General features: G+C 41.5%; 1 protein-coding gene across 1 annotated transcript in view; it reads left to right on the top strand.

Moving 5' to 3' along the window:
* Positions 1–24,000, top strand: part of ERBB2 (erb-b2 receptor tyrosine kinase 2) — a 108,047-nt gene that overhangs the window by 35,339 nt on the left and 48,708 nt on the right. Inside the window, exons 2-6 of the mRNA XM_060781069.2 lie at positions 9,141–9,292; positions 14,878–15,064; positions 16,333–16,467; positions 20,406–20,474; positions 21,174–21,289. Of these exons, the coding sequence (XP_060637052.2) occupies positions 9,141–9,292; positions 14,878–15,064; positions 16,333–16,467; positions 20,406–20,474; positions 21,174–21,289 (659 nt within the window). The remainder of the gene's footprint in view (positions 1–9,140; positions 9,293–14,877; positions 15,065–16,332; positions 16,468–20,405; positions 20,475–21,173; positions 21,290–24,000) is intronic.

Genomic DNA, 24,000 nt, shown 5'->3' with positions numbered 1-24,000 from the left:
CTAGTATTTTCTGTTCGTCATGGGAGTTCTGTGTGTCAAGTTTGGTTCAGTTCCATCATTCGTGGAGTTTAGAGTGCTCTTTGATTGTAGGTGAACTAAATCCCAGCAACTGCAACTCCCAAATGACGAAATCATTTTTTTAGTGAAGAACATTCATTGGCCTGATAGGTGTATTGTGTCCAAATTTGTTGTCAATTCATCCAGTGGTTTTTTAGTTCTGTTAATCCCACAAACAAGCATTACATTTTTATTTATATAGACTAGCTGCCCCCTGCCACACGTTGCTGTGGCCCAGTCTGGTGACCTAGAAAATAGTATTGACTTGTGGGTAAACAGTATTTCTTGTCAGTGTTGATGTAGAGGTTGTCTGGTTTGCTTTCTCTGGAACCTGCAACATATCATTGTCCTTCTTTAGAGGTCCCTTTGAAATCTATGATACTATATCTGGCATATGTGTGTGAATCATATCTATTTATCTATATCTAAGCTGGATAGCTCTTTCTCGGGAGGGTTTTATTATGTTTTCTTGCCCTGGTGAAGGGAGTTGGACTGGATGGCCTTTAGGCAGCATTTCTCAACCTGGGGGTCGGGACCCCTGGGGGGGTTGTGAGGGGGTGTCAGAAGGGTCTCAGAAGACCACCAGAAATCACAGTATTTTCTGTTGGTCATGGGGGTTCTGTATGGAAAGTTTGGCCCAATTCTCTTGTTGGTGGGGTTCAGAATGCTGAACTATAAATCCCAGTAAATACGACTCTCAAACTCCACCAGTGTTTACACTTATTTATTTATTTATTTACTTTGCTTATATACCGCTGTATCTCAAGCCCGAAGGCGACTCACAGCGGTTCACAAACAGTAAAAACAGTAGAAACAGCAGTGGTTCCATACAACTTATAACAATTGACTTAACACATTATCCATAAATTACCAATAAGCAATTACAATGCACAATTATTACAAAAAACAACCGTACCCAATCTTCTCATCATCCAAGCGTAGTCCAGGTTCGTCGTCCATTGTTCCATTCCTATGTTCCATTACCAGATGGCACTAAATTACTCAAACGCCTGCACAAACATCCAGGTCTTCACCTTTTTGCGGAATACCAATAGAGATGGTGCTTGTCTAATGTCCGTAGGAAGGGCGTTCCACAGCCGAGGAGCCACCACCGAGAAGGCCCTATCTCTCGTCCCCGCCAGCCGAGCTTGAGAAGCAGGCGGGATTGAGAGCAGGGTCTCCCCGGAAGATCTCAAAGTCCTGGGGGGTTCATAGGCAGAGATGCGGTCAGATAGGTAGCTTGGGCCGGAACCGTTTAGGGCTTTAAAGGCCAACGGCAGCACTTTGAATTCAGCCCGGTAGCAGATCGGTAGCCAGTGGAGTTGGCGCAACAGGGGGGTTGTATGCTCCCTGCACTCCACTCCTGTTAAAATCATGGCTGCAGAGCGTTGGACTAGTTGGAGCTTCCGAGCTGTCTTCAAAGGCAACCCCACGTAGAGAGCGTTGCAGTAGTCTAAACGGGATGTAACCAGAGCATGGACTACCGTGGCCAAGTCAGACTTCCCAAGGTACGGGCGCAGCTGGCGCACAAGCTTTAGCTGTGCAAATGCTCCCCTGGTCACCGCCGAAACTTGGGGTTCCAGGCTCAGCGATGAGTATTCGTGCCAAGTTTGATCCAGATCCACCAGCCCTCAGTGCTCTCTGGATGTAGGTGAGCTACAACTCTAAAACTCAAGGTCAAGCCCACCAAACCCTTCCAGTATTTTCTGTTGGTCATGAGAGTTCTGTGTGTCATGTTTGGTTCTATTCCGTTGTTGGTGGAGTTCAGAGTGCTCTTTGATTTTAGGTGAACTATAAATCCCAGCAACTACAATTCCCAAATGACAAAATAATTTTTTTGTGATGGTCACTTGTTGGCCTGATAGGCGTATTATGTCGAAATTTGGTGTCAATTTGCCTAGTGGTTTTTGAGTTCTGTTAATCCCACAAACGAACATTACATTTTTATTTATATAGATTGTTTGCCTTTTATTTGGCCTGGTAGTCTCTAAACAGTGGAGACAGTTATTTTGAATTCCAGAAGACTCATCCTCAGAATAATGTTTGGGATATTTTTTCCCTACTCCCTGGTAAGCCTTCAATCCACCTGCTGCACTGTTTGTTTTTTTCCCTAACCTGTTTTCTTAGTTCCACCTCATTGATTTCTTAATTCATGTTGGAACCGACTTGAATCGTGCTTCCCTCTGCCACCTTCCCATTGTCCAAGGTTTTATCTGATATGGGGCTGGGACATGTCTGTGGGAACCGTCTCATGGGTGCCAATGGGCTCACGGCGTCAGGTTGCTGTTCTAGAGGCTAAGGTTGGTTCTCCTTCTCTTTCTGTTGCTTGTCTGTGCAAGAAAGTAGGTTGCGTAAACATGCCCGCGTGGGAAGGGAGTAAACATGGCGGAGAAACGCCCATCCCAACCAGAAAAACAAGCTTGATCCACGCCTGCTTTTGGATTTTATAACCGGTCTGTTATTTCTCAGATAAACTTTTTCCCCCCACTTGGAGGGAACAAAGTACAGAATGTGTAATCTCCATTGTAGGCCTTTACACAGGTTTGCAGAAAGATTTCCCTTCCTTCGAGTACTCGGGAACATTTATTTCTAGTTAGTCCTGTCCTACAAAAGATGTGCAGGTTTTTTTAGAGCTTTCAATAAAACAGAAGACAACAAAGTTGAAATGCTTGCTTCTCTGCTGCAGTATTTCTAAAATAGCAGAAGAACACGTGATTTGCAAGTTAGTTTTGATTAAATTGTATAAACTGTACAAAAGGGGAAAGGCGGGGAGTTGTATAGAGGGAGTGCTCTAAATGAGTTCTGCTTTGTGCGTGCATAGTTGTCTCTCTCTGTTGGTTTCAATCATGATTGCAAGCCAGAAGGAGGTGCTCCGGAGATAAAGTCATGGAACCAATAATAACTGAGATAAACTATCAGATTGGACCTAAGATGTTTTGCTTTTCACTTATACATTAACTACGAGGGTTGAATGAAAAGTAATGCTCCCACCTTCGTTACATGGGTTTGGATGGGAATATTTTAATAAATCAAACACAGAATTAATCCTTAGAACGTGCTCTTTAACTACCACTATTTACTTTCCCACATAATCACAAACAATTGGATACATTCCAGCCAACAATGAACAAGTTTTCTGAAGCCGTCACAGAAGAAGTAAGCACTCTGTTTCTGCAACCGGCGTCTCACAGTTCTGTCATCCTGGGTACCCATCGTGCATAGATCTTCTGATAGCCAAGCAAAGCAGTGGGTTCTTGGTATCTACTGAAGTTTAGTTCCAGGACCTCTGTGGTTACCAAAACCTGTGGATGCTTGTTATATACAATGGGCTAGTAAAATTGTGCTCCATATACGAGGGTTGAATGAAAAGTAATGCCTCCACCTTCGTTATTTGGATGGGAATATTTTAATAAATCAAATGCAGAAATAATCTTTAGAATGTGCTCTTTAACTACCACTATTCACTTTTTCATATAATCACCAGACAATTGGATACATTTCTGCCAACAATGAACAAGTTTTCTGAAGCCATCACGGAAGAAGTTGACACTCTGTTTCCACAACCCATTGTGCACAGATCTTCCGATAGCCGAGCAAAGCAATAATGTGACCCACACGTTCTTGTGAAATGCCGATTAGGCTTGAAATTTCTCTCTGAGTGATACGATGATCGTCCTGAATCTGTCAACCTTTTGCTTGTGAAACTCAGTGGTTGCTGTTACAGGGCGTCCAACTCTTTGTTTGTCACTCAAGTCAGATGTTCCCACCTCAACATTTTTGAACTTACTCGCCCAACGACGCACAGTACTCATTTCAACACAATCACCATAAACAGCTTGCATTCTCTGTTGAATCTCTTTGGGGTGACACCTTCTGCTGTCAAGAATTCAATGACTGCACATTGCTTAAGTCACATTGACTGACTGTGCAGGGTCCTATACTTCACACTTTAACAACACAACCGCTCAATGCTCAGGCTTCCCACCAAAATGGGACTGTAGAGGATAGTCTACTGAACAAGCCAGTACCTGCCACATACCAGTACTGCCATCTGTTGAGGAGTTATGAAGGTGGAGGCATTACTTTTAATTCAACTCTTGTACAATGAAGCACAATCTTCTCAATTTTTATGCTGTGCAAGCCATGTTTAAATAGAGTGGGACAGTTTATTGCAGTATTTTCCACCCTGGTTTCCATGCCTCCAAGTCTGTCATCCCCAGGGGGTATTGAGGCTAGATCTGAAAGCAGCCCAAGAAGAACGGAGCATGATCAGTGGCCACATAATGTTTACTGTTGTTGGAGTTGGGGGAAGAGAAAACCTGGGGTGATATTATTGTCAAAGAGGACATGACCAGCTGGAACTCTTAACAAAAACTCTCAACATAGTGGCATTTTGTAACATTTGTTCTTCCTTTCTTTTTCTCTTGATTGAGAGAACACATGCTCAAGATGTATTATGACTTTTAAGAGTACATGCTGAATTGTTATACAGTACGCCCCCATATCCGCAGGGGATACAGTCCTAAAGTTACCATGGAAATGGGAAACTATGAATAATAGCAAACTCTACTGAAAAAAAGACATCAGCTGTAGTAGCAACCCAAATTCCCAGAGAGGTATCCTTTCTAGGAGATTGCACTTTCCTCCAAGACAGAAGCTTCTATAGAATTACTATACAAGACCTAGGATGCTTCAAGACAGCACCAAATTGTCGCTTTTAAAAATGGGGCAAAAAATCCCGAGACCTGACAGCAAGTCCATACACAGACCTGTCAGTGCCAGGGAATGGGCCCCTGCCATCCCCACATCTTCCTTTGAAGTAGATCAAGATGGAGGACATAGGGCAGAAGTTTTTTTTAAAAAAATCTCTACAACATGTGCTGAACCTCCTATGCGCACATGCATATATCTTAATGTACAAGCAGATTTCCTATCTCTCCTTTCACCCAACTGTTAATTCAAGCTTTGTTTAATATTATAAGAAATTAATGAATGGCTGCAGAGAGTTCTAATTGCTTTCCAATTGTGCTTCCCTTTAGCCACTTGTGTGTCCATGGCTCCATTTTTTATAGCCTGATCAGCGGTTTAGGGCTTTTAAAATGTGCACCTGTACTGGAGCAATCCACACAGGGGGATGGGAAGGAAGTTGCGTGTTTTCCATGATTGCAGGGATATAGAATCATGCAAAGGTGCCCATTTTTTGGATGGAATAGAGTTTTAAGTGCACCCTGTTAACCTGATTCTGCCACACTTTCTCCAAAAGTCACCCCCCTTTTTATCCCAGTTACTTCCAGATTTTACTCCATGAGTAGAAGGGTCCCTAAATGAAAAGAGGACACTTCGTCAGAGGTGCTGATCCCTCATCTGTTGTGGGGGGGGGGGGGGATTTATATTGTACTTTTATCTGAGGGATTTCAAATTTTCGTTCATTTCAAGACTTATGGTTGGGGAACATTTTGTGACCCAAGGGCTGGATTGACTTCAGGCGAGCACACCTAGGAATGCATGCCTTCATTGGGAGGGATAACTCTAACTCTAACCCACTAAGTTTTAGTTAGACTGAAAGGAGGTATTTTAGAACTCCAGGTACATCATCATGGGGAAGATGGAGAAAAAGGACAATGTCTTATCACTAGTGAGCTGTTGATGAAAGGCAAGAGATTTTGTGGTCTAGGTGAGAAGGGACAGGGCCCAAGGCAGCAACCTGTGAACGAAGCTGAATGAGACAAGTAGTTTTTGGAAGTAAAAAGCTGCAATGAAACAACAAGTCAGGAAATCCAAATCCTTGATTTATAGATTTGTTTTCTATTTGAAATGCATTTTAAGAAAGTTCCAAATTTGTTTACTCAGATTTTAAAAAATACCAGAAAACATTAGCTCACAATGAAGCAATTTTAAAAGCAGTCCATCCATGGGTCCATAAATGTCGCATTGTCCCAAATGATTGTGATTCAAGGCCCATGTGGGGGAGTGACCATTCTATACAAAGAAGCTGCTGGGTTTATTACACCAACCAGGGGTGATACAGGAAATCTATGGGAAGTTATTGAAATGAGCTATTGGGTTAAAATGAGAGCCCGGCATTTCCTATGGAAACGGATACTTCTATGTTATATCTGATGCCAGGAATCTGGAGGATGGTTTTATTGAGGCAGTGGCTGTACGTGGGCTCATGAATGCGCATTGGCTTTGGAAACTGGAAAGGGGGAAGCACAGGAAGTATCAGGATTTCTGAAACGTTCTGAGAAGTTCCTGTCTGGTTTGGAAAGACTTGGATGGATTCCAGGCTCTGGGAATAAGTTTTGTGCTAAAATCTCGACTCCAAAATCCTTTCTCCACTTTGCTTAGTTGAAGCCAACATATGAAATTTCTATCTTCCTCTGTCTGTTTTATCTCTCCAACATTGGGATGTTGCAGAGGGAATGTCACCTGATGGAGTTCTACCTCCTCCTTGGCAACTTAAAGGCACACAGCTGGAAAGGTTATGTCCTCCAACAAAAGGGATGAATTAGCTCCTTGAGCTTGCTTGCCATACATACATATCCACACCACACACTGAATCATACTCCATACACACCATACACATTCTGAATCAGGGCTATTTGAATTTGTAAGTAGAGCAGCTTATCTCAATACATGCAGGCAGGCATGTAGCCGGGGGGGGGGGGGGGGGGGGAGGGGGCTTGAAGGGCTTCAGCCCCCCCTCCCCCCAAATTCTCAGGATAGTCCGCGAGAAGGCCTTACTGGTACATTATTTAAACTGTTATGTTTATATGGCAAGCAAGCTCAAGGAACTAATTCATCCCTTTTGTTGGAGGACAATGCTCAATATATCCCATATGCATGGGGGTATTGGCGTAATGATACAAAAGGTTTGCTAGGGTAGACCCTCTTTTACTCAGACTCAGCCCCCCCCTCCCCCAAATCAATCTCAGCTTCCCCGAATCAAAATCCTGGCTACGGGCCTACATGCAGGGCACAATTTTTTTTCACCTTTTATTATAGACTAAATGTACCTGCCACATGTTGCTGTGGCCAACCTTCCCTCCCTCTTTCTCTTTTTTCCCTCCTTCCTTTGCTCCTTCCTTCCTTCCTTCCTTCCTTCCTTCTTTCTCTACCTCTATCCTTCCTCCCCCCTTTTTTCCTTCCCCCTTCTCTCTTTTTTTCCTACTCTACCTCTTTCCTTCCTTCCTTTGATTTTTGCTTCCATCCTTCCTTCCCTCTTTCTTTCTTTTCTTCCCCCTTTTTCCTTCTCTACTTCCTTCTCTACCTCTTTCCTCCCTCCCTCCCTTTTTCTTTTCCTTCTTCTTTTTCTCCTTTCTTCCTTCTGTACCTCTTTCCTTCCTTCCTTCACTCGTTGCTTCAATGCTTCTTTCTTTCTTTCTTTCTTTCTTTCTTTCTTTCTTTCTCCCCTTCATTCCCTCCCTCTTTCTTCCCTTTTTTCTGTATCGTCATTTAGCTTTTTGGGGTTTTAAAGTCCTTTCCGCTGTTTTTATGGGGGAGGGTTATGAGTGATGGTCACTTGTTGGTCTGTTAGGAGTATTGTGTCCAAATTTGGTGTCAATTCATCCAGTGGTTGTTGAGTTATGTTAATCCCACAAACGAACATTACATTTTTATTTATATAGATTGAGCATGCTTTATCTAGAATTCCAAAATACTGAGATGGTGATACTTTTGCTTTCTGATGATTTTGTGTGCAGTGTTCCCTCACTTACCACTGGTGTTACATTCCAGGACCAGCCCCAGTAAGTGAAAATCCACGAAGTAGGGATGCTATATTTATTTTAATATTGTTTTAATATTTATACATTATTTTAGTAGTTATACACTTTTAAAAGTCTTTATAAACTTAAACTTTGTTTCTGTTTTATTGAGTACTCCTTTTCCTCCTCCTCTTCTTCCTCCTTCTTCCCTCCCCCCCCCCCGTGACTCCCCCACTCCCCCCGTCTCCCTATCAGTTCAGTAGCTGCAAAGGAAGGAAGGAAAGAAAGCAAGCCCTCCTCTCCTTTCTCTTCCCTGGGTGAAGAGAGAGAGAGAACGAAGGAAAGGAAGGAAGGGCCCTTCAAGGTTGTAGGGAGGAAGGACTCAGGAGGGAAAGCACCTCAGCGAGTGGCAGTGGCAAAAAACCGCAAAACAGCGAAAATACCGCAATATATATTTTAAATTAATATTTATTGAAAAACCGCAAAACAGCAAGTCTGCTAAAAGCGAGCCGTGAAGTAGCAAGGGAACCCTGTATTCAATTTTTTTTCAATTCAATTTTTTCATTGATTAAATTATTTTCAAAATTGTGTATACAATGACTTCCAGCTATATGTATATGAAATGTACACAAATTCTGTGATCGGACCTGGATTCCATTGCAAGTAGTCCAAAATCCTGAAAGACAATCCAAAACACTTCTGGTTCCAAAATTTCAGATAAGAGAGACTTGTAGTGATTTTCTGTACTGGGTAGAGGGTGGTGCACAGAAAAATAATCAGGCCCTTGAAAATTGAATTCTGTAGTCTATGTAATAGTGTACCCATTTTGCACATGTAAACTTACCATAGTCTTTGGATAATTAAACAGAAAGATGGAAAGTTTCATAGGATGCTGAAGCCTGATAACTCGCAGTCTAGTTCTCCTTCCAGCCTCTAAGATTTTGGCAATGATTGTCCATGTGTATTTTCATTCATTTCAAGATTGAATGGCCTATCTAGTCCAATGGTCTGTTCTCATAGTGATGAATCAGTTGCCTTACCTACAGAAAGCCCATATGTAGGACACAAGCACAATGACACTCTCTGGCTCATGTTTCCACATAGTAGTGTCCAGCAATTATATTGTGTTTACCCAACAATGATATCTTTTCCTCTCATTGATACTAAAGTTGTATATAGCTGGCAACACCTGGTTGATCTATTTCACCCCTTTTCAAGTACTATAGTACTCATTCCCAGATGCTCTGACAGGGAAGGTGCACAGAAATCCAGTGGGATGACACCGCAATTTTGAATATGGGCTACTTTGCTATAGGCATACTTTTAGGGAATCTATCAGTTATCTGAATTTGAATCTCCCTTTCTTTTTATCCCTAGTCTGCACAGGGACTGATATGAAGCTGCAACTTCCCTCCAGCCCAGAAAACCACCATGCCACCCTCCGCCGGCTCTATGAATACTGTCAAGTTGTGCAAGGCAACTTGGAGATCACACACCTACCAGCATATGCAGATACTTCCTTCCTTAAGGTAGGTATAATGTGGGAAGTAAAGGCAGATTATCAAGATAGTTACAGTACTCTCTATTTTTTGTGAGAAATTATTATTATTCTGACACAAAAGCACAGTATTTCACAGCAAATGAGATCTCTATGCTGGATTTCGTATTACAAAATCAAAAGTCGAACACTTCCCAAGCATCTAGGACTGTGTGATGTATTTTCAAATGATGCGCGCAGATCCAAGTAAGGAGGCCTTTTGCAGTTGACAGATTGTGATTTTGTCAATGTGTATTGTTTCCAAATGCCGGCTGAGATCTTTTGGCACGGCACCCAATGCGCCAATGACCACTGGGACCACCTGGACTGGTTTATGCCAGAGCCTTTGAAATTCGATTTTGAGGTCTTGATAGCGGCTGAGTTTTTCCTGTTGTTTTTCCTCAATGAGACTGCCACCTGGTATGGCGACATCAATAATCCAGACTTTTTTCTTTTCCACAATCATGATGTCTGGTGCATTGTGTTCCAAAACATTGTCAGTCTGGATGATGATGATTATTATTATTAATTTCATTTCTATACCACTTTTCTCATCCCTGGGGGGACTCAAAACGGTTTACAACATAATAAATGGCAAATTCAATGCCACACACACACACGCACACACACACACATATATATAAAATCACATATCTAAATCAATAACATATAACTTAGAAATGAGAGAAAGAAGAAACAGGGCAGATGGGTACATTGTCTATGTTTGATTCTTTTTGGAGCTGTACATCCCACTAAGACCGGGGAATCCAATTATTCCTTCCAGCTCATGATTTTGCCCCTCTAACAGTAGAACCATCACACATGGAAAGGGTTGGGTAGCATGATCATGCCAGCAATGAGCAGGGCTTTCTTGGTGGGTAGAAATTTGACTTAGTTTTGGATAGCAGCTCTCAAAATTCCCTGACCAGCATTGCCATATTACAACAATACAGAAAGTATTTTTTCCAGACTTTGGCCTTGACCACAGTGGATGTCTACTTGTTGGGTTGGAAACTGGGATTGTGGAATTTTAATTTTTGACATTTACATTTGGATCCATAAGTTTTTCAATTGGATTACCTCTACTTGGACCGACCCTGAGCCATCCAGCCATATTTTTTTGCCTGAGTTTACATCTGCAAAATGACAGACCATTGTGATTTGTCTCATACAAGTGTCCTGAGAAGAAAAGCTTTAGATCCCATTCCTATTTCTTTCTTTTTTTCTTTTTCTTTTTGAAAAAATGAATATAACAAGTGGAAACATGTTTTCAAAACTATGTTCTAGAAAATGTGGATTGGCCTGCTTGCATGAGCCCTTCGGGAGTGGTTTATTCTTCAGGCACCCTTTTTGCAGCGTGTTTGCAGTCCAATACCTAGAATGACAGTTTCGGATGTCGCAAAGATTTGAAACATTATGTTTTAGGTTCAACTTTTCTGGAATTCCTCCAGCGACCATGCCCATTGGACCAACTGACTAGGAGATTCTAAGAGTTGTTTTTACAAGATTTTGGTGGCAGGAGGTGGAAGGGAATAATGAGAAAGTTCACAACAAGATTCAGTGCTTGGCCATACCTAACAGTTGGCTAAAGAGAAAAAAAAGCATATCAATAGCATTTGTTGTAATTGATGTTACTGGGAATTTTAGGAATAACCAGTAACTTTATAGAGTATATGACTTTAGATTGTCATAATTAAAGCTTTTTAGAGCCTAGATCCCAGACACAGGAAGTCTTCAAGTTACATTTTGTAGGTTTATTCTTATGCTGAATTTGTTTGTAAGTTGGAACAGGTACATTTTTAAGTGTAACTACAGCCATGTATATTATATGCAAGTTTTGGATGGCATAGGGAAGAGTTAACAACCCTGAGCTGTTTGTTTTGCTATCTGTGCCCTTGTTCAGAAGATTTCATCTCACTTTCTGTCCCTGTGATAATTGGATTTTGAAAAAAAATGGCTTGTTGTGAAAACAAGGATTAGTGATAAAGCTTCAGTGGAGATACCCTTTTTCTATGGTATCTCCTACAAGAGTGATTTTCCCTTCCTAGGAGCAGATTTCTTTCTTCGCGTTGTCTCATCCCCGTTTGTAACTATGAATCGGATGTAAGTCAGGGACTGCTATACTCATGTTCTGATATTTTGCAGGTCATCGCTTGTTTTCATTCGTCACATCAGAGCTCTATATCAGTGAAATACCATCTTGGATCGTTACCCATTGACAGTTTTGGCTGTAGTGGTCCCAAAGGAACGTATCAAATAATAATCACAAAATTGGATAGTTTGCTGTAACAAAACTATCCAATTTTGTGAATATTATTCGAAACTTTCCTTTGGGGCCACCACAGCCAGAACTGTCATGGGTAACAATCCAAGATGGTCTTTCACTTTCACTCTTTGGTATTGGAATACCTCTATTTTTCCTGGTGCATTTCATGCTATAACTTAGTTTCCAAGCAAAACACATTTTCCTTCCCCCCCCCCCCCCCCCAAGCTTCTACCAAACTGCTAATCTCATTTTGAACCTGAGGACATTTTGACTTTTACTATTTATTTATTTATTTGCGACATTTCTATGCCGTCCCTCTCACCCCGAAGGGGACTCAGAGCGGCTTACAAGTTATATGTACATACAATATGTTATATTATTGGCAGAGCACAATATTAGTATTATATATTACTATATTGTACTATAGCACTATTGTTGTTGTTGTTCATTCGTTCAGTCGTCTCTGACTCTTCATGACCTCATGGACCAGCCCACGCCAGAGCTCCCTGTCGGCCGTCACCACCCCCAGCTCCTTCAAGGTCAGTCCAGTCACTTCAAGGATGCCATCCATCCATCTTGCCCTTGGTCGGCCCCTCTTCCTTTTACCTTCCACTTTCCCCAGCATAATTGTCTTCTCTAGGCTTTGCTGTCTCCTCATGATGTGGCCAAAGTACTTCAACTTTGTCTCTAGTATCCTTCCCTCCAATGAGCAGTCGGGCTTTATTTCCTGGAGGATGGACTGGTTGGATCTTCTCGCAGTCCAAGGCACTCTCAGAACTTTCCTCCAACACCACAGCTCAAAAGCATCGATCTTCCTTCGCTCAGCCTTCCCTAAGGTCCAGCTCTCAACTCCGTAGGTTACTACAGGGAATACCATGGCTTTGACTAGGCGGATCTTTGTTGCCAGTGTGATGTCTCTACTCTTTACTATTTTATCGAGACTGGACATTGCTCTCCTCCCAAGAATTAAGCGTCTTCTGATTTCCTGGCCACAGTCTGCATCTGCAGTGATCTTTGCGCCTAGAAATACAAAGTCTGTCACGGCCTCCACATTTTCTCCCTCTATTTTCCAGTTCTCAATCATTCTTGTTGCCATAATCTTGGTTTTTTTGATGTTTAGCTGCAGCCCAGCTTTTGCTATAGCACTATACTGTAATATTATTAATAATATTACATGCAACATAAAATATATAATTATTATATTGTATTATTATTAGTAGTATAGTGTATTACATTATATTATCAATATTATATGTGTATACAATATATTTTTAGCACAGAACAATAGTATTATGTATTACTATATTGTACTATACTACTGTACTGTAATATTATTAGGGTTATATATGTGTATACAATATATTTTTAGCATAGAACAATAGTATTTTGTATTACTATGTTGTACTATACTACTGTACTATAATATTATTAGGGTTATACTATTGGTTGACAGAGCTGTTGTTGTTTTAATTTGTTATTGTTGTACACCGTACTCTGTTCTGTTGTACTTTTATTAAAATTATCTAAAGTAAATTATTGACATAGCCTGATAGCTTCCAAATGTGTAGAATGCCTGAGGTTACCAGAGCTACAGGTGTTGCTACGGAAGCAATCCTATGTTCACTGAACTATGCAAACGTGATATGTCTGCTCTGTGCTTGCAGCATGCTGGGTTGCTTTTGTTTTTGCTCAGTTAAACATTTGTCTTAGGTAGTTCATCTGGATGAGAAGCTGAACAACATTTGGCCCTTCAGATGTTGTTGGATTTCAGTATCAGTCAGCCTCGAGATTGTGAGAGTCCAACAATATCTGAAGGGCCAAAGGACTTTTAAAGTTTAAGAAAGATATTGACAAGATCTGGAAACCAAGTCCTGTGAGGAACGATTCAGAGCAAAGAGAAGACTGAGGGGTCGCATGATAGCTATTTTTAAATCACGGAAATACAATATAACACAAAATCTACCCTAACAGAACTCTAGAAGGAGGAATTAATTTGCAGTGAGAGAAAAATAGACAATTGGATGAATTCAATCAATAAAATAAAACATCTAAAGATTTAAGAAATGCAACGGAAAATACTAACAAAATGGTACAGAACTCCTGTGCAATTGGCACATATCAGGAAAACGTGCCCAAAATTATGTTGGCACAACTGCGGAAAAACAGGAACATACACCCACATGTGGTGGGAATGCGTAAAAATACAAAAGTTCCACGAAATAATGAGGAAGGAAATTGAGGAGCTATTAGGGATAAATATAGAATGGAACAAGACTCAATTTTTCACCCGAAAATTGGAAAGTAAAGGGGAATATAAAGAAAGTGGGGAAATAATAAAACACATGATAGAGGCAATCAAACCTCACTGGCCCTAGGCTGGAAGGACCACAAGAAATGGGATATAAAAATTTGGTATAAATATCTAGCTGATTACCTTCTCCAAGATTATGTTAGCGAAAGGAAAAGTTAGTATACGACGGGCCAAATCAGAAGGACATGGGAAGCAAAACAGAAGGGTCTCATTTACAGAATAAAGGGGAAAGATAAATATACGGTGTTAAATAAGACTATCCTCATGATTGAACAATTGTAATAAACACAGCAAAATTAGTTAACTGTTCCTGGGTACGGGGGATGGGGCTGTGGTGGTGATGGGATTGAGGAAAATACTGGTATTTTGACTGTTAATTTCAAAGATTGTATGTTTCTATGTATTATATAATAACTTTTTTAAAAAGCCATTGCAATTACAAATAAAGCATCCAACCAACAAGATGGGGCCCTCCAGTGAGCTTGTAAAAGAAAGTGCATAATATAATTAAAACATATGGAACATAGTGAAAAAAAAATATATAGCTCTCTTAAAATTTTTGGAGGAATGTCATCTTGAAGATCTAACAAGCTTGTTTTGAGCTGCTCCAGAGACGAGAACACAAACTAGCAGATTCAAATTGCAAGAAAAGGTATTCCACCTAAATATCTGCAATAACTTATTTACTGTAAGACCTATTTGACAGCAGTATAGACCGTCTTGTAAGATGGCAGGCTTTCTTTCTTTGGAGACCTTCAAGCAGAGGTTTGATGTGTTTCTGTTTGGAACACTTCAGTTGCATATTCCTGCATGGCAGAGAGCTGAACTAGATAGCACTCGTGGTCCCTTCCAGTTCTAGGATAAAAAAAATATTTAGAGAAATATGCACTGCTCTTCAGCTGCAAAGGCTCTTGGAATGGAAAGCTCATAATTTCCATCTTCTGAAACAAGGGTTCCTTGTGTTTTTGCTCTTAACTTGATAATGTTCTTTCTCTCTCAGGACATTAGAGAGGTCCAGGGATATGTGCTGATTGCCAAGAATAATGTGCTTAACTTGCATCTGGAGAACCTCATCATCATTCGTGGGACCCAGCTATATGAGGACAAGTATGCACTGGCCATCCTTGACAATGCCGACCACAGTGGGAATGTAGGACTGCGGGAACTGGGCATGTTGAAACTGACAGGTATGAAGAGTGGGGCTGGGCATTGTTTCAGAAACAAGAATAGTTGACTTTGATGAGGTTGGGTTGGTATCTGCATGGAGATGGAAACAATATTTTTAAATATTTGCAAGAGTTGAGAAACATGTTTTTCAAGCATGAAAAACCTTGAAAAGAAAAATCCTAGACTGATGAGAATCTTCACAGTTTGGGATTTATTCTATGCAAAATTTGCATGTGGTTGTTTTGCATATAAAAGTGGCATTTTGTTTTCAGGAGACAACATTTTGTGTGCAGGGAACAGCATTCTGTGTAGGAAAAAGCTGCCTTTGAAAACAGCCAGAAATTTCAATTGGTACAACGGGCGGCAGCCAGGTTGCTAACTTGTGCTTCTTATAGGTAGCGGTCAACTCTCCTGTTCATCTGGAGAGGCCCTTCTCGTGCTCCCACCTCCTTCGCAGGCGCGATTGGTGGGGGCGAGGGAGAGGACCTTCTCAGTGGTGGCCCCCCGACTCTGGAACTCATTTCCCAAGGACATCAGGCATGCCCAGACTCTGGCAGTCTTTAGGAGGAGCCTGTAAACGTGATTGTTCCAGTGTGCTTTCCCAGAATAAGGAAAATTCTCAGCAATATGTCCTCAAATGCACTTTAACATTGATTTAGGATTGCCTGCGTGCCCTCACTTTTCCTTTAAAAACCCTATCCTAGTTATATCCTACCTTGTTAATGCCCAGCATTATTTTTTAAATTTTAAATTATTACATTTGGCCCGGCCATAGGTTTTTAAATGCGTGTATGTTATTGTTATTGTTATTGTTTATTTTTGTTTTGAGATTTATTTTACTGTTTTGTATTGATTATTTTGTTATTGCCTTCGTTTTATTGATGTACTGCGGGCTTGGCCTCATGTAAGCCGCACCAAGTCCCTTGGGGAGATGGTAGCGGGGGTACAAATAAAGTTATTATTATTATTATTATTATTATTATTATTATTATTATTAGGAAATGTTATTTTGCCTACAGTTCTTGCAGAATTCCAAGAACTGTAGGCAAAACAATGTTTCCTAGTTTTGAGTCTAATTCCTGCTTAGCCAGTGGATTGATGAGTAGAGTTTGTACTGTAGACATGCTAACAGCATTGTTCTGTATTTATTGTGGCTCAATCGAGAACTGTTGAATTTCAAGGTGGATTAATAGATTATACAAGGCATTGTCTAAGAAGCCAAAACAAAAAAAATACCAAAGCACTGATGTGTTTTGTTCTTTGCTGCCTTTATCTTTGTTCTTTACAGAAATCTTGAAAGGCAGTGTGATTGTTAAAAGGAACCCACAACTGTGTTTCCAGGAAACCATTTATTGGGATGCCATCTTCCATAAAGACAACAAGCAAAATGACACAGAGATCAGTAGCCAGCGACTTCGGCCATGTAAGTGTCATTGTTTGGGTTCTGGGCTACCAGAATTCTGTGGCCCCTTCTACATTGTCCTATATCCCAGAATCTGCTCCCAGATTATTTGCTTGGAACTGGATTATATATAAATTTACACATTGCCAGATAATCTGAAATAAACAGATAATCTGGGATCAGATCCTGAGATACAGGGCAGTGTGGAAGGGGCCTAAATTTGTAATTTAGGTGATCGGGTTACCAGGAGCACATTACATCAGTAAAAATCCTTCTACTGTTGTTTGAATAAAATTAAAGATTCTAGTTTTCCTTTTAAAAATAAATAATCAAAGCATTATGTCCCCAGTGGTAATGATAAAAGTCTGCTGCAAGATAAGACGAACTGGGCAGATACGTTAAAATTATGTTATGAATGTGGTACACATTGCCATATACTGTCAGTCCTCCACATTTGCAGGGGTTAAGGGCACAGGTATTTGAGAGAACAGCTTTATAGGTGGTCCAACACAACTCAGGCCAATTTCTGCTGGAAGCTGACCATATAGTTGCATTTGATGACCTGTTCTCACTAGAAATCAACTTTTTTTTGTCGTGTCAGGAGCAACCTGAGAAATTGCAAGTCGCTTCTGGTGTGAGAGAATTGGCCGTCTGCAAGGACGTTGCCCAGGGGACGCCCAGATGATATGATGTTTTTATCATCCTTCTGGGAGGCTTCTCTCATGTCCCTGCACGAGGAGCTGGAGCTGATATAGGGAGCTCATCTAACTCTCCCCGGATTTGAATTTGTGACCTGTCAGTCTTCAGTCCTGCCGGCACAAGGGTTTAACCCACTGCGCCACCGGGGGCTCCAACATGACTGGAGGAAATTCACTGCAGAATCACACTGGAGGACCTAGAGATTCTTAAGGAGAACATTGTAAATCAAATCCTAAATGGTTCCGGCTCAGCTTATCTATCCAAATGCATCTCTTCCTATGAACCTTCCAGGAACTTGAGATCGTCTGAGGTTGCTCTGTTCTTGATCCCACCTCCTTCACAGGCACGTCTGGCGGGGACGAGAGACAGGGCCTTCTCTATGGTGGCCCCTTGGCTGTGGAACTCCCTGCCTAGGCATATTAGATCGGCCCCCTCCCTCCTGACCTTTCGAAAAAGAGTGAAAACCTGGCTCTTTGAGCAAGTGTTTGGAACTTCAGCATGACCAGATAAACTCAAATTGGAATATGAACTAGGAACAGCTAAGACGATGGAACGGTTGAGGAATTGAACAAGAAGACATAGTTTTTATAATTTTATTGTTTATTGTTTTTATGGTTTTTAAATGTATTGTGATGCGATTTTTTGCTTTTAGCTCAGTGGTTCTCAACCTGGGGTCCCCAGATGTTTTTGGCCTACAAGTCCCAGAAATCCCAGCCAGATTACCACCTGTTAGGATTTCTGGAAGTTGAAGGCCAAAAACAACTGGTGACCCCAGGTTGAGAACCACTGCCAATATATGTATTTTTTAATATGGCATGTAATTGTTGCCGATTTGTATGCTGCCCAAGTCGCCTTCGGGCTGATATGGGTGGGATAGAAGCGACGTAAATAAATAAATAAATAAATCCGTGAATAAACATTGCAAAAGTCAAAACCATAAATGTCGGGACGACTGCACTTGCTTATTCTAAGCAACATTCTCTTCTAGATTGCTTTGGAAAGAAAATATTTTTATTGGCTACTAAAGCTACAAGCTGTGGCTCCTGGTTTCCTACTTTTTGGAGTTGGCGGCACTGTCCCAGACCTTGGAAACATTGCTTTTTTCATTTGGAATGAATTCCCTAAAAGCAACCTTTCCAAACTTTGCATTGCCCATCTGTTTCAAATCCATTTTCAGAGTCTTAAGGGCTAGAAACAGATGAAAATTTGATGTCTTTAGAATACTCTCTTTTAGCTGCTCACAGGATTGCAGTTTGTTTGTCCCTTTGTCTCTGTGATCTGTGTGCACCCTTTGATTGGATGAATATGCTGTTCACTGTTCATATCAATCCATTTCCTCCCACAGTTTGTGGATGGCCGCTGCTGCCTCATTCACGTTATCTAAATCAGCAGCATCTTTGCTTCCATCATTTTGGAAATTCCCTGTTTATAGCCTTAGATGACATCATTCTGCCATAAGGGCTCTGTGTGGGCTGGGTCCAAACAGCACACTTACTGTACCAGGGAAATTAGGGTTGCTCCTCCTACATAATCTGTAATAATTGCATAATTTTCCTCAATGTTTACATAATTAATTTTGCCACGTTTTCTGATTTGCCTGACTTGCTCTGGGTTTGCCAGGCATGAGTAAGACCAAGGAGGCGCATAGGGCTGGTGATGGTCTTATTCATCTACCTCTTTGATATCTGAGATGAGACTTCAGCAGAATCAGGCCACACGCTTTTAAGTTTGTAACAAAAATCACAGGAGCACGAAGCGTATTTTTACGAAAGAAAAAAAGAAAAAGCCAGCAAGCAAATATGGTCAAAAAGTTACATCATTTTTGCATTGAAAACATACTTTTTTAGAGACTATATTGCAAGCATGTGCAAAATTTGGTCCTCCGGGTGTTTTGGACTTCAACTCTCACCATTCCTAACAGGCTACGCAGATGACATGCAACTCTACTACTCCTTTCCACCTAAAACTTGTGCGCCAGCTGCGACCATACCTCGAGAAGTCTGACTTGAACATGGTGGTCCATGCCTTAGTTACCTAAGGGTTGGATTACTGTAGAGCACTTTACGTGGGGCTGCCCCTGAAGATGGCCCGGAAACTGCATTTGGTGCAAAGGTTGGTGGCCAGATTGTTAACTGGAGCAAACTATAGTGAGCGGTCAACTCCTCAGTTTAAACAGCTCCACTGGCTGCCGATATGTTTCTGGTCCCAATTCAAGGTGCAGGTCATCGCCCATGAAGTGCTAAATGGTTTGGGACCTGGCTATCTTCACAACTCCATCTTCCTAAAAACGAACACATATGCTCTTTCAGATCCTCTGGGGAGGCTCTTCTTTTGTGTCCACCTCCGGCTGGTGGGGACAGGAGAGAGGGCCTTCTCAGTGGTGGTCCCCCAGCTCCGGAACTCTCTCCTCAGGGAGATCAGGCTAGCACTCTCCCTGTTCACCTTCTGCAAGGATATAAAGATGTGAATGTTCCGCTGTGCTTTTGACTAGGCAATTCCCTGGGCAGCTAGCCCCGGTTAGTACCCCCCCCCCCCCAAATCTTGTCCTCAAGCACTTTACAATTGTTACATCCAAATCCTTAATGGTAAATCATTCTTATCCTCATTGCTGCTATATGATATTTGCACTTTACTCATTAGCGCTATCCTCTAATATTGTGGCAAAAGTCCACCCACCCATGACAAGACAATGAATTTTGCTATTGCTTGTTGGTTTTTGAAGTTTGTTTGATATACTGTTTAATGTTGTTGTTTTATTTCATTATGTTTATTATTATTATTATTATTATTATTATGATGTTGATCTGCATTTTAATATGTTATGTTTTAACTGTACTGTTGGGCTTGGCCCCATGTAAGCTGCCCCGAGTCTCTTCAGGGAGATGGAGGCGGGGTATAAAAATAAAGTTATTATTATTAAATCCAAAACACCTGGATAGCTGAAGTTTGTCCATTCCTGCTGTATTTTCTGGGGAATTTGGGGAGTTGTAGTCCAAAAATAGCTTTTCCAAACTATGATTATGCATTCCCAGAATGTATGTATAGTCTTCATCGCTCACACCTGCAGTTTACCAAGCCAGCACACTCCAGACTCAAATATAGATTTTTGTTGTCCTTGAGCTGCCAGAGGGATATTCTGGGAGCTATAGTTTTAAAGAGCAACTTTCCCAATCTCTGTATCCTTCCAAGTTTTGCATGTATCTACCTCTTAAGTACAAATCCCGTGCTTTAAGAAGGTCTCTGTTTTCTCTCCATACCAGGCCCTGACTGCAGCCAAATCTGCCCCAATGGCCACTGCTGGGGAGAAGCCAAAGGGAGCTGTCAGACATGTAAGTTGGGGTTGCTTGGGACATTGAGTCGAAACAACAACACACCTCCTGGTTTTGTCTCTCTTTGTATTATCTATACAAAACGGCATTGAATGTGTGCCGTGTATGTGTACTGTTATCCAACCTGACTCCTCTTTGGGGTGAGAAGGGCAGAATATAAATAAATTGTTGTTGTTGTTGTTATCTGGGGAAAAGTTGTACTGAAATGTGCCAGTGCACGTGGGATCTGACAACTGGAGAGCTGATGCTTCAAAAATTGAAGGTCACTACATCAGATGGCCTTTGAGAAAGAGCTGAAAATTTGGCTCGTCTGTTGTGCCTTTGGAGAGTGACCATTCATCCCATTTTTGTCTGTCCCATCTACAGCGTTGTCCTTATGATGCATTTTCCCCCGTCCTAAATTGAAGGCCTAACTATACTGTTTGTCCTTTTTGGGCTCCTCTCAAATACACTTTTTCTTTCTACTACTACCTCATCCAGGGTTTTATCATTTTATCTTGTCCATTTGACCTGCCCATTGTATTTGATTTTCTATTATGCTATTTTGCTTTGTTTACTTTATTTTGCCACTGTATGTTATTGTGCTGTAATTTTTGTTGTTGTATTTTGCACTTTATTTTGCTGTATTGTATCTTATCTAAAATTATTATTATTATTATTATTATTATTATTTTAAAATACTTTTTTGCCTCTTGCTAGTGACAAGCACAATCTGTGCCAGCAGCTGTGCCAGGTGCAAGGGCAGGCGCCCGACAGATTGTTGCCATGAGCGGTGTGCGGCGGGCTGCACAGGACCCAAGCATTCAGACTGCCTGGTGAGTGCGTGCCTTTTGAGGTATATGGTCCCCTCCAAAGACTACTGTGATGGTTATTTTTCATTCACAAAATGCGTTGCCAGTTCCTGTGGATCTTATGGTGGAAGGGAGCAGAGCCAAGGCAAAAGAGAGCTGAGTCCACACCAGCACAAAATGACTATATTCTGGATCAATCCTGAACATACATCACACAGCTATGTGATTCAAGTATACCTATAGCTTTGAATTATTCAGTCAGTGTAGCTAATGACTTACTTACTTACTTACTTACTTAGGCGATCCCTTGTTGTCCGAGGATGATGGCCCTCCAAGATCAGTGTACTGGCAATGGGTCCGTAAGTGACTCTGGAGCCCTATTCTTGAGCTGCATCTTCTTCTGCAGTGAGGGCATTGGTTTCCAGGCGGAAGGCAGTTCTCTCCGGGGTTGGCTCGACGCGCCTTCCTCTTGGCACGTTTCTCTCTTTTGCCTTCCATTTGTGCCTCTTCAAATTCTACAGCACTGCTGGTCACAGCTGACCTCCAGCTGGAGCGTTCAAGGGCCAGGGCTTCCCAGTTCTCAGTGTCTATGCCAGAGTTTTTAAGGTTGGCTTTGAGCTCATCTTTAAATCTCTTTTCCTGTCCACCAACATTCCGTTTTCCGTTCTTGAGTTCGGAGTAGAGCAACTGCTTTGGGAGACAGTGGTCGGGCATCTGGACGTGGCCAGTCCAGTGGAGTTGATGGTGGAGGATCGTCGCTTCAATGCTGGTGGTCTTTGCTTCTTCCAGCATGCTGACATTTGTCCGCTTTTCTTCCCAAGAGATTTTCAGGATTTTCCAGAGGCAGCGTTGATGGAATTGTTCCAGGAGTTTGCATGTGATGTCTGTAGACAGTCCACGTCTCACAGGTGTATACCAGGGTTGGGAGGACAATAGTTTATAAACAAGCACCTTGGTATCCCTACGGATGTCCCAGTCCTGAAACACTCTCTGCTTCATTTAGAAAAAAGCTGCACTCTCAGAGCTCAGGCGGTGTTGTATTTCAGTGTCAATGTTGACTTTTGTGGAGAGGTGGCTGCCAAATTGATAAACATTTTCTAATGTTAATTTTAGCTGGGTCCACAACAGTACAAAATGGGTGATTGCTAACTATATTCTGGATCAATCCTGAATGCACATCACACAGCTATGTGACTCTAGTATACCTATGGCTTTGAATTATTCAGTCAGTGTAGCTGATGAAGTGGATAAGTCAGTCTTGAAAGTGCTGCTAGATCACTTCTTTCCTCTTTTCCTCTTCATTTTTTGATGAGGTCTTTGTTGAAACTTAGAACTGGCTGGCTTTTCGGATTCCTACCCTGTAGGAAAAAACATGATGTTACCAGTTGCCAAGGACATCTCTTTGTTCAGCCAGTTGCCTGACTAATAGCCCAGAGTGATCCATTAACCTTTCATCAAAGTTGCTAAATGTTTTTCTTGAATGGGCAGTTCACCTGCAAGAGCCCATTGTGAAATGAATGAGTCCTTGGCTAGGAGTGAGTGTGAGAGAAGGAGTGAAAGGAGAAAAAGAAAGAGTACAACCTGGGGAATTCTAACTGTAATTAGTTTTGAGGCTTAAAAGAATGGGAGGACCGCTTTCTGGAGATCTGTTGACAGCATCAGGAGTGGCTCTCCACCTTGGACTAAACCAGCGGTTGGGAATCTCTTCAGTTACTTTTGCCTATACCTTTTGTAGCCCAACCAGCATGGTCAATGGTAAGCGACTGTGAGAGCTGCAGTTCACAACATCCGAAGGACCTAGGGTTCCCCTAGTATTGCTATGAGCCCCCAACATAGGGGTTTTTTTTTAAAAAAAGCAAGATTTATTCAGAGGCGTTTGCCTTCCTCTGACACTGAGAGAGTGTGATTTGGGTTTCCATTAGTGAGCAAATATTTGAATTTTGGTCTTCTGAAGGCAGTGGAACCTCAACTTAAGAGCACTCCATGTTCCGTCTTCCAGGAGCATGGTTTATATTGCCTTTTAGCTGCATGGGATAGCATTCCTTTGCATTTCCCCAGGGTTACTATAGACCCAGCAGCACCCTGGAAGTTAAACAGTATCACAGTCTGGAAAGCCAGGCTGCAGATCCTCTGCAGTTATTGGTTTAGAAAGTATCTGTTTGGGTTAGGAGTCCGCCCTTTTTCCTGGGGTTGAAACCTCCATTTTGGAATCTCCCCTACCTCCTTCATTAGAGAAAAAAGCCTCAGATGTCCTGTTGGTCAGACAGGCAAAGCTCTGAAAAGTCATTGTGAGTACAATTGAGTACAATTGAGAAATTGAGATAGATAGATGGATGGATGGATGGATGGATGGATGGATAGATAGAATAGCAATTGTGTTATTGTGTTATTGGGTTATTTAGACAGAGAAGCTGATTGAGTTATAGATAGATATAGAGATAAAGAGAAGCTTATTGAGAAATAGAGAAATAGTTATTGAGTACTATTGAGCATTACTTCATCTCCAAAGCTAACCTTGTGCTTAGATAGGGGAAGACCTGTTCTTTCTAACCATAGCAGCTCAGGGTTAGGGTGAAAGATCCCAGGATTTTTTCTACCATTTGGAGAAAGGTTACCTCAGTAATTGAAGAAAAGGGAAAGAAAGAACATCTCTATGGTTTCCCAAATTGACTGTTTGTAACTTTATCAAGCTGTGCCATGTCTGCCAAGGACTTTGGAAATAAATATTTTGTTGA

The sequence above is a fragment of the Anolis sagrei genome, chromosome 6 (assembly GCF_037176765.1).
Source record: "Anolis sagrei isolate rAnoSag1 chromosome 6, rAnoSag1.mat, whole genome shotgun sequence".
Classification (NCBI taxonomy): domain Eukaryota; kingdom Metazoa; phylum Chordata; class Lepidosauria; order Squamata; family Dactyloidae; genus Anolis; species Anolis sagrei.
This window is presented reverse-complemented; position numbering and strand designations above follow the sequence as displayed.